The following is a 10732-nucleotide window of genomic DNA, read 5'->3' as shown; positions in this document are numbered from 1 at the left end:
ACTGATTGGCCTGCCTCCGATGCTTCCTACGGTACGCCCGCTGGAAGCAGGAGACCCAGAGAGACCCGAAAACCCGCAGCGGGTGGGGCGACAGCGGGCCGCCCAGCCTAGGTTCAGTATGCAGCAGCCCTAGGCGCGCCAGAATTAGGCAGCTGCAGAGCACGGGGCCCTTGTCCCGCTGGGATCTCACCGCAGAGCAAAAGGCAGGATAGAAAAAGGAGGCTGGGAAAAAACACCAACACACTGCAGGAGTCCAATAAAACTATGTTTATAAATAAAAACAAGGAGATTGGTTTGTGTTTTTATAAAACCCAGCAGGCAGGGGAAAGGAAAGGGTGTGAGCAGTGGCTGGAGGGAAGCTGCTGGGTGGCAGAGGGGTGGGGGTGGAGGGGTGGGTGGGAGGCAAACAGGCAGCAGCCTGCCAGTGATGAAAGGAGGGGACAGAAGGAGGGCAGAGAGCGGGCAGTGGGCAGGCTGACTGCAGCAGGCAGAGGGAAAGGAAAGGCTTTGGGGGGTCAGGGGAAGCTGAACTGATGGCACGAGAGCTGGCAGAAGGGTTGCAGGGGTAATGCAGGTCCCCGAGGAACAAAATACATTTCATCTCCAGCATATTAAAACTGCAAACACAAGAAAGACAAAAGGAGGCAATGCTTGCAGAGAAAGCCACAGCACAGCAGAAGAGGGCACCAGGGTGCCAGCACCAATGGAAGCAGGGTTGAACATGTCTGTACTGTACCGTGTTTGGCCCTGGGCACAAGGAAGGGGGTTGCCCCCAGCCCCAGGCATGTCTCCACGTACCCAGAAAAAGAAAGAAAAAGGGCAGGAAGTGCCAGAGCAGAAAGTCAACTGTCCTGGCATAGATGCAAGCACCAAGCCCTGAAGCCATGGTTTAGGCTGCAGCCTCCATTTCCAGAAAGCTGCTGTTTGAGGAAGCAGGGACAACCCAGCATCTCATCCCTCTGGGCAGCTTGGCCAGCAGCACTGGGCAGAAGGAGAGGCAGACTCAGGCCTGCTGTTGGGTAAATACAGGGGACATCCATGTTTCTTCAAGAGTACCAAAGGGAGCCACTTGTGCCCCTCCCTGACCTTCTAACTTTGTCCAGGCCCTCGCTGTCATAACATTGCTGAGCCAGCAACATGAGAGCAGGGGGAGGAGGCCACAACTGCCAGCACCAGCCCCAGACATGGGACAACCCCTACAAAGGGGACAGACAGCAACATGTCACAGGCAGAAGGGCAAAGAGTGGGACAAGGGGAGCAGAACTCTGCACTTCAATTTTCCCAGAGTACCCAAGAGCAGGTGCAGCACCCCAAGTAGTACAAGACTGCACAGGCACCCATCACTGCTCCGGGCTGAATACAGAGGTACAGTCCCAGTCCCAAGACTTGTGGCTCAGGTAAGGTGAAGGAGGGTCCTGCCACCGTGCAGTGCCAGGCTCAGGCCTGGCCCATTACGTGAACAAGAGGAGGGAGACAAGCGGTAACTGCCAGCATCTCTCCACTCCGAAGAGGCACTGAAGCCCTGGAACATTCATGCATCAGCCAAAGGCAACTAGAATGGGATATAAAAAATGTATATATAAGGCTGGTCCCTGCTCCCCTCTCAGGGCTGTGGTAAGGGCAGGGTGTCTTCCACAAGGGGGAGGAAAGAAGCACCATCTTCAGCGCTATGCGTGCCCAGCGCCCTTGGAGCTCCGTGTCCTCGTGTCGGGCCACGCCATGCTCCAGCTCTCCCCCCCACAGGCGGCAGGCTCAGAGAAAGTCAAACACCCCGTAATTCTTTGCTGCTTGATAGAAGAAACACAAAAGGGTGAAAAGAAAGAAGAGATGTTTAGGGTGGAAGGACTGAAGCAGCAGTGACACACGGGCAAGCAGCACAGGGTGCTGGGATGGGTGCAGATTAATGGGGTTAGAGAGGACAGCAGGAGGGAATTACCATCGGCAATACACAAGTCTGGTGGCAGGATGGGCTGGCAGCACCCAGCAGGCCTGCCAGGCCTGTCCACCCCGCTCGAGGAGGGATTAGAATCAAGGTTTAGTTCCATTTATTATTTTTTTCCCTTTTTTTTGACTTTTCGTTATCAAGACCGGAAAAAAAAAAAACACAAAGGAAAAAAAAGAAAAAAAACAAAACAAAAAAAAACAAAACAAAAACAAAACAACAAAAACCCCAAGGGGTTGAAGCCAGGGCTGGTCCTAGGAGACAAACAACGGGGATGGAGGGGGGAAGGAGGGGCAGCAGACAGACAGGGGACGGGCGCTTCACATTACATCCACAAAGAACTCACTGGGGTTGCCCATGGCCATTCGGAAGGACTGTCTACTGGCTGTCAGTTCGGGGGGCACAGAGGCCAGGTCACGGCCTGGCGGTGCCCCGGGGGGGCCCATGGCTGACGGTGGTGGAGGCATCAGCAACATGGGGGGGCTGAAGAGAGGGGGGAGGCCAGGTGGCCCATATGACTGCTGGCTGTGGTGGCTGCGGATGCTGTGAGCCAGGGAATGCTGGCTGCGCTGGCTGTGCTGGCTGGCTGGAACTGAGCGCTCACTGGCTGCACGCTCGCGCCGCATGCTGCTCCTCGTGGTGTGGTCCGACTCGCTCCCGCTGCCACCTGACTTGGACTCTCCGGTCTTCTCTCTCTCCTTCCTTCTCTCACTGCCACTGCGATTGGAACCGCTGCTCCGGCTCCCTGCAAAGCGCACAAGGAAAGGTCAGGTGGCAGCTTGGGTAAGACAGGACGGAAGGATGCTCCTCTAGCCAAGAGAAGGTCAAAGCACGCTGCAGCACAGCCATCTACCAGCATACTCTGTGCTCTCAAGTCTCCTTTCAACTCCAAGTCCCACAGTCCTTCCGAGATGGCTTTTGCCTTGGCACTCCACACGCATCGAGCTTTGCCTAAGCAGCTTTTTCCTGCTGCTTCCCCATACTGAACGGGGCATCTGCCCGCTTGCAGGCATATTTTAGTCCTTTTCACTCACCTTCACTGTGCTGGCTGCCTGCACTGCCGCCTCCGTAGCTGTAGCTAGGGTCAGGGAAGCCGGGGTGGGGGTTGTATGGATGAGGTGGCGGATACTGATATGGGAAAGCCATAGGCCAGGGTGCAGCTCCTGGGTGGGGGAGTGGAGCCAAAGTGTCCTGATCTGAGGCACCGCTGGAGCCATCATGATCGTGAAGGGAAAGATTAGCCATGTCTGCAAGAAAGCAGAGCAAGGAGGTTAATCCAAGCAGAAAGACAACAACATCTAACGAAGAAGCTCCCCATCCATGCCTACTGATGGACAGGGTACACATGGTGGGTACACAAGGAGACACAAGAAGTTGGCATTCTCCCTGCTAGTCAATGCAACCATTTTTTGCTTCCTGGCTGGACAACAGCCAGGCTGTGTGAGTCCAAGCTGCTTTAATACAGAGACCAGCTTGGTGGAAAAGGAACATATTGGAGCTACAGCTCATCCTGCCAATTACTTTCCCCATCCCTCTTATTTGAATCATGGAATGGTTTGGGTTGGTAAGGACCTTCAAGATCATCTAGTTCCAACCTCCCTGCCATGGGCAGGGACACCTTCCACGAGAGCAGGTTGCTTAAGGCCCTTTCCTACCTGGTCTTGAACACTTCCAGAGAGGGGGCATCCACAATTCCTCTCAGCAACCTGTTCTGTGTCTCAGCATTCTCACTGTAAAGAATTTCTTCCTAATATCCAGTCTAAATCTGTCATCTTACAGCCATTCCTCCTCGTCCTATCACTAGAGCCCAATTGTCTAAGCACCACCCCCTTGCCAGCACTGGAAGTTCAGAGCCTGGAGACAGTAATGACTAAGACTCCCCTATGGCTGCCTAGGAGATAGGACTACATAGTAGGTGACACTATGATGCTTTCAGCTTCTCCACTTCAGCAACATGACTAGGGAGCTGGGATAGTCTTCATCACTGTCTAACAGGGTCTGTGGAACAAGGATCCCAACCCAATGGCAATGGTCACTTTGGTTTTAGCAGGGCTCTATGGGACTTCAACCCCTTCATCCTCTCCCTCCCACCCACACCAAGTGCCATACTTCCACAGAGGTCTCCAAAGATGTAATAGCACTGCTCTGAGAAGGTGATCTTGTTCACGGTATGCCGGATGTAGCCAGCCTTCAGCAGATTGCTGGCGTATTTGCGGGATTCACGACGGTCTGTGAAGCCCTCCACATGGTGATAGAGCCAGTCCACCACATCAGAACCTGCCACCAAACATCAGAGTTAGATACAGCAAGAGAGAGGAAAACAGTGGCCCTTGAGGCAGTGCGTCACACTGAAACCAAGGCAAAGCAGGCCAAAAGGAGAAAAGGAACTGCCCAGCCAAAAGTTCAGTTTGTGACTTTGGCCTGGTCAACAGTTAGCTTAAGGTGACTGAGATGCTCTCTTGGGCATCTGTTTGGTAAAAAAGGCCACACATTCTACAGTCCCTGCCTCTGCTACAGGCAGCACAGTCTCTTACCAATGAAGGCATTGGGGATGGTGATCTTCAGCCACATACGGTCACGGACCTCCAGGCCTGACTCTGGTGAGGCCATGGCTTTGACAATGGTGGCCATGTCACTGTGGATGGACAGGTGAAAGTCATCGAGGCCTGTGGTATGGATGAAGGGAAGGGAGGCAGAGATGAGAGAGGACAGAAACGACAACAAGGCCACACGGAAGCATCACAAACAAGAGAAATGGGCCAGGGAACAATACATCACAGACAGCCTTGGGGAGCATGCTGTGTAATCCCCCTTTTGATGGTTATCCTTTACACATCAGCCACTTCCTCTTGTGCAAAATCCAGGCTAGAATCTACTTCCTTCCAGTCAGTCCCAAGCAGCTGAGTGCCAAAAGCTGCCAACTGAGCCTGGAAAGCTCATCAAGAGAACTCTCTGGTACTATCAAACTGACAACAAACTCCTGGCTTTTTGCCCTGTTTGAGCTCTCCAAACCCTTGCTTCAAGGCTTTGGATAAGAGAATCGCCCCAAATCTTGAGAAAGCAACCAAAAGAGCCTTGTACTCAGCAGGACCCTGTCTCACTGCAACATTCTTTGCTCCCAGCTGCCTCCTCTATCCTGCCCTAGCCACCCTCTGGGAGAGCAATGGCTCCAGGGACAAGCTGACTCCCTCTGGTCTGGCATTCTCAGCCAGTAAGCCCTGATTGCTCTGAGCCTTTCCCTCTGCACCTGCCACAGCTCCCAAATTTCATCCAGACTCCTCTAGTGTCCTTACATAGAAGGCTGAAAACTGTGGTATTAATTCACCCAGGCAGAACTCCCACTGACAAAGGTACCTGCCTGGTGAGAGCTGCCTCCCTCCTAGTCCCCTGGCAGGACAGACTGTGTCCCTCCCAGCTGTCCCCAGGCAGATGTATTGCTCCCTTTACTGCACAGTGGAGGCGAGAAAGCTGTGCAGTGGGTGGAGCACGGAGGCACAAGGACTTACGTTCAGTCTCTGGGATGGAGCTGGTGATGGAGGAGCTGGTGGAAGTGATTGTGCTCATGGATGGACTCATACCGTACGCTGGGTAGGTGCCAGTCATCGCTGCTGTGTGAGACACCCAGGCTGCCGGGTCAATGGGCCGGATGGGCTCACCTGCATTGAAGAAAGGTTTGGTCAGTAGCTGTAAGAAATCATTCACTCATCAAATGAGCCTTTGGGGAGGGACAGGGACTCAGCACAGCCCATTCCATCCCCAACATCTGCCGGGACTCACCCGGATCGGAGCATGGAGAGTCAGGCCCAGCCCATATCCGCTGGGGAGCAACTGGGAGAGAAAGAAAAGAGGGAGGGTCAGCAGGAGAGGTGCAGAGGGAGAGATCCCCCTATAGCTAAAGGAGGGGTTTCTCTTTCCTCTGGCGCCCCGAGCAAGTGACCTCCCTGCCCCAGTGAAACGCGTCCCCAGCGTGATGTGGGAAAGAGGGCTGGGCTTATGGGCATTTTGGCCTGGGAATAGGACAAAGCAGCCTCCTAAGGGGAGAGCTGAAACCCCATCAAACCCCAATTCAGTGTCATATGGAGTCACACACACAAGGAAGGAACAAGACAACAACCAAGTAAGTGCTTAAGGCAGTGCTCACATGAGCTGGGCACCAGTGTTAAGGGTGGGTCAGCTATCCACTTACTCCTGGGTAACGAGAAGCAGCCCCGAGGGCTGGGGTCCCAGCACTTGGCCACCGTCAGGGTAATGGGCCTGCAACAAAAGGGCAAAAGTTAGAACGTGAACCAAATAACACAAGGTGTGCAGGATGGACAAATACTTAATGCTGGGCCTCTCCTGAAAGACAGGGAGAAGCTGCTAATAAAGTGTCCTTATCCATCGCCTGCTGTGGATTTCCTTAGTGGCATGCAAAAAACCAATGTGACTCTGCTGAGGATGCTAATGACCCTAATGACACAGCATCCCCAGAAAAAGGGGGCACAGACCCCAGTTAATCACCATTCTGTTCCCTGCAGTTCTTGCTGTGGGCATGAAAACCCAGGAATCAAAGCACCATCAAAATAAAAAAAAACCCAAATGTTTTGAGCTTCTACAGATCCACAGGCAGAGGTGGCTGAAAATACAACTACAATCTAAGCACACACTGTACAGCAGCCCATGGAGGTAAGGAACAACCCAAGTACTTACCCCGGCTTGTGCACGATCTCCCTCAGCACTCGCACAGCATCATCGTTGCTCATGTTCTCAAAGTTGATGTCATTTACCTGCAAACAATGCAGAGAGGTGAGTCCCAGAGATGTGACCAGAAGCAGAGCTCCCCACTCAGCTCAGCAGTGACTCAGCTTCCCTCTTCCAAGCACAGCTTCCTGGGTTTAGCCAGGGAGGCTTCTGGGTCTTACTGCCTTCCCAAGCCCAAAGATGGAGGTATGTGGGTGTGAAGTACCTGCAAGAGCATGTCTCCTGGCTCAATCCTGCCATCAGCTGCCACAGCGCCGCCCTTCATGATAGAGCCAATGTAAATGCCTCCATCCCCACGCTCATTGCTCTGTCCCACAATAGAAATGCCCAGGAAGTTGTATTTCTCTGGAGGGATGGCAAAAGAAAAGAGTAAGACACCACAAATGCAGTAGTTTTAGGCTATACCTTTAAAATTTTTTTCACAGATCTTGAACAGAAAGTAGTAGAATGTAAATAAATCACTGTTAGGTGCAAAAAGGAAAATAAAAATAACTCTAAACAATCCCTTTGGAAAGATAATAGACTTAAGCGAGTAACCAAAACAATTTCTCTCTCTTCCTCTGGTTGGGATATACCAATTCTGTGCTTCTGCTTGACCTTGGCTGCATTGTTTTGACTGGTACTAACTTCTCCACTTCTGTCTCTTGTCCCTTTAGTTACAGGGGGATAGGGGAGGAGACAGGGAAGGGAGAAGCTGTTGCAGCTCCCCTGCTCTTTGACCAGGGAGTCCTTGTGCTGTTTACTAATGTAAATACCTGTAAATATTGTATATTTGTACATATTCATTGCATTTCATTGGAGATTGTAGTTTTGCTTGTAAATACAGCTTTCGTTTGCTTCCAACTGAGCTGGTCTGGCAAAATTAATGTTGGGGGGGAATTCTCAATCCACCTCAACAAAGCAGCAGACACAAACAGCCCTAACCTCAGACAAACTATGTGCTTATCATGGTTGCTCGAACCCGTCCCAGAGAGACACCCTGGGATACAGAGAAACTATGCAGTGACCAGAGCTTCATGACAAGCCACTTTGCTACAGCAGCCATCTCCTCACTCCTCTCCATTTGTGTTCTCTTTGACCTCTCTCCAGTTCCCTCTCAAACACCCAGTCGTGCTCTGGAAGGACTGCAGGCTCCATGAACACCTCCCACTCACCCATGTTCAGCGTGACTGTGATGATGTTCAGGGACATGGTGGAGTCTGTGATGCTGCTGAAGGACGATGACTGCAACACAAGTGAAACATGAGATGTCCTTCTGAGTGCCTCAGGAACATTCCCAGCCCCAGCCCCCTCCACTTGTGCTCCCTAACACTCTGTGGCACCACAGCCACCACCCACAACTCCAGCCTTAGGCTGAGAGCTTTGCAGAGCCAGCTGGCATCAGCCACAATCTTTATGACCTCCCCACTGCCAGGACAAGATCTGTGGTCCCATATCTTGAGGCTACATTGGCTTGGGAAAGTTTTGCAGCACTTTACGAAGTCTCAGTACTTGGACACCACCTATCCCCAGACCAAACAGCCAATTCCTCAATCAGCCCTGATCCCAGCACTGAGTAGAAAGATCTGCCAGGCAGCCCACCTTGCCCTGCATTGCCCTCCCAGGACACAGGGCCCCTGCATACCCGCTCAATGCGTGGAGCCTTCTGTTTCCGCCGGCGCCGCTTGTGCCTTCTCATGAGACGGGAGGCACTGCTTTGCTCTGTTGAGCTACTAAACCTAGAGGCAAACATGAGAGTCAGCTCTGCTGCTGCCAAGGTGGCGGCTATAGCAGCAAGAGAGCCACAGAGGACAGAGAACTGCAGGGGCAGAACATGTATGGTGGAGGGTAGACAATAGCAGAGGGGGATGCTGGGTAAGACTTGACCCAAAGGCAGGTCTGATCATGGACCCTGGAGCCCTGGATTACTGTGCCCTGCAAAGGCATCTCTCTGTGTTGCGAGGAGGAAGCCAGTGCTTCCAGGACCTAAGATTTCCTACCTGCTGGTAGAGTCATCTTCATCTGAATCGAAGAAGCTGGTGGTCTCCAGCTCACTGCTCATGAGCGTGGAGGAGCTCTCGTATCCACCAAGGTCTCGGCGCCGCTCTCCCTTCACGGTACCATTCACCCTGGGTGCTGTGGAAAAGATGAGGCTCTGTATGCTTCGGACAGGCCACAGGGTAAACACCTCCTATCCCTGTGCAGGGCTCACAACAACCTTCTCAGAATGAATTTGGCCATCACACAAGCCCATCTGGTGCTGGCCAGCTCTGAGTCCACCCCTAGGATCAGAATCACCTTCTGTGGGATACCTCTTCTACCCCACTAGAGGATGGGGGAAGAGGCTGATGGGCCATTAGGAGAAGAGCTGCTATAGCTGTGGAAGACTGTTGCAGCTGGTTTCCTAGCAGACCAAGAGGCAGCACACTGCTTTTCAACTAAGGACTGAAGCACTGCTGTCTCTCCCTCCTGCTCTCAAGGCTTCTACAGTAGACATCTCCTTTGCTACCAAAGGCCTCCCCACCAAACTCTGATGCAACACAGGGGCTAGCTCCTTCCTGAGCACAAGGCTATGACCTCAGACCCCACTGAACAGTCCTTCTGAGCCGGGAAGGTTTTCTGCAGAGCAGACAGAGCTACCCATGTCCGGAGCTGGTGCCCACACTGTGCCCCAGTCATGCCCTGCCAAGCTCTTGCCACGTTATCACCACTCACCATGCTCAGGCCCATCTTTCCGACGAGGTCGTTCCCTCTGCGATGATACCACTGAGTCTGTCTCTGTCTCATTGTCCAAGTTTTCCCGGCTCCCCCCAGTGTTAGGGCTGTGATGAGATAAAAGAGACAAATATTTCCAACATGAAATAACCTAAGCAGGTTCCCTCTACCTCTGTGCTGGCCAGCATGAGCCTCCAGCCATCAGCTATCTCTCTTTCTTGAGGGACAGCAGCAGAGGCAGTGGAGCACAACCACAGCACATCTATGGGTACAGGGCAGAGGACTGGGGGAAGATGTGCCAACTCTTTGCCGACCTCCCTGTACTACTTTCAGCATGCCCTCGCTTGCTGAATAATGCAGCTCCAGTTGAAGTTTGCTCCTAGCCCCATCCCCATCCCCCTCCCCCTCCTCTCTGGCTGTGATCTCTGCCAGTTTGGGTAGGAGTGTCACAGCCCTGATCTGGATTTACAACAAAATCACTACAGGTCCCTCAGAAACCAGGATGGGCACCCAGGTCACTTACTGAAAGGAAGGGGGTCTGGAGTCTCCAATTCCCCCTGTGCGCTCCATGGAAGGTGGCAGCTCTGTTTGGTTATCGGCACAGACCGAGCCAGCATCTGAATGGGAACCCTCTGCAGACACCAGCTGAAGGGACAAGAGACAGAGAATGAGGTGGCTGAGGCACTGAGAAAACCTTTACAAGAGTGGCCAAATGAGCTGGCCAGAAGCCTGGCCTAGGATCTCATCGCTGACAGTGGACAACAGCAGATGCCCAGAAGCGAGTATGGAACAGGCAAAGCACAGAGCAACATTCCCACTTAAAGCCTTCCCAGACACTGGCTATTTGTGGCCTGGGAATTCCTGACTCAGCAGTGAAGTCGAGGCGGCGGACAGCCCTGCCTGGGGACTCTGACACCGTCTGCACACCCACATCGCACAATTTTCACACTCAGGTAACCTTTGGCACATTTCCTCCAGCAAAGACTGGATTCCCTTAGTTCTTACATCAGAAGAGGCAGCTACCAGGCATTTTTCTTCTCCATTTCAGCAGTCCCTACACCTCTGCCTTCAAGCAGTGGGACCCAGCAGGACTTACCCCATAGGAGCTGGGGCTAACAGAGTTCAGGGCTGAGGCTGGCTTTGAAATAGGCCCCAGCATGCTGGTCTTCTAGCTTCCACATATACTCTGCAAACTTCATGTTGTGCCCAGCTAAATGGCTTGGGCACAACCTCTGGGAGGCAAAACAGTTTCCCCAGAACAGGAATTCAATAAATGGTCAAACTACAGGAACTCTTTATACCACCCATGCTTTGGGGCAGCCCAGGCACACCTGCATCTGTGCCTCTGGCCCTAAC

The 10732-nt window shown here is 52.8% G+C and overlaps 1 protein-coding gene across 1 annotated transcript in view; it reads right to left on the bottom strand.

Annotated features, from left to right (window-relative positions):
* Nucleotides 1–2262: 2262 nt before the first annotated feature.
* DVL3 (dishevelled segment polarity protein 3) overlaps nt 2263–10732 on the bottom strand; it is a 31445-nt gene continuing 22975 nt past the window's right edge. The window contains exons 3-16 of the mRNA XM_054385937.1: nt 9900–10021; nt 9377–9483; nt 8662–8797; nt 8307–8400; nt 7837–7906; nt 6888–7027; nt 6632–6708; nt 6129–6196; nt 5720–5770; nt 5449–5598; nt 4477–4608; nt 4052–4219; nt 2977–3189; nt 2263–2687 (exon numbers count right to left, since the gene is read on the bottom strand). Coding sequence (XP_054241912.1) covers nt 2263–2687; nt 2977–3189; nt 4052–4219; nt 4477–4608; nt 5449–5598; nt 5720–5770; nt 6129–6196; nt 6632–6708; nt 6888–7027; nt 7837–7906; nt 8307–8400; nt 8662–8797; nt 9377–9483; nt 9900–10021 — 1953 coding nt within the window. The remainder of the gene's footprint in view (nt 2688–2976; nt 3190–4051; nt 4220–4476; nt 4609–5448; nt 5599–5719; nt 5771–6128; nt 6197–6631; nt 6709–6887; nt 7028–7836; nt 7907–8306; nt 8401–8661; nt 8798–9376; nt 9484–9899; nt 10022–10732) is intronic.

Source organism: Indicator indicator, chromosome 13 (genome assembly GCF_027791375.1).
Source record: "Indicator indicator isolate 239-I01 chromosome 13, UM_Iind_1.1, whole genome shotgun sequence".
Taxonomy (NCBI): Eukaryota; Metazoa; Chordata; class Aves; order Piciformes; family Indicatoridae; genus Indicator; species Indicator indicator.
Note: the sequence above shows the minus strand (reverse complement) of the source record. Positions and strands in the feature narration are given on the sequence as shown.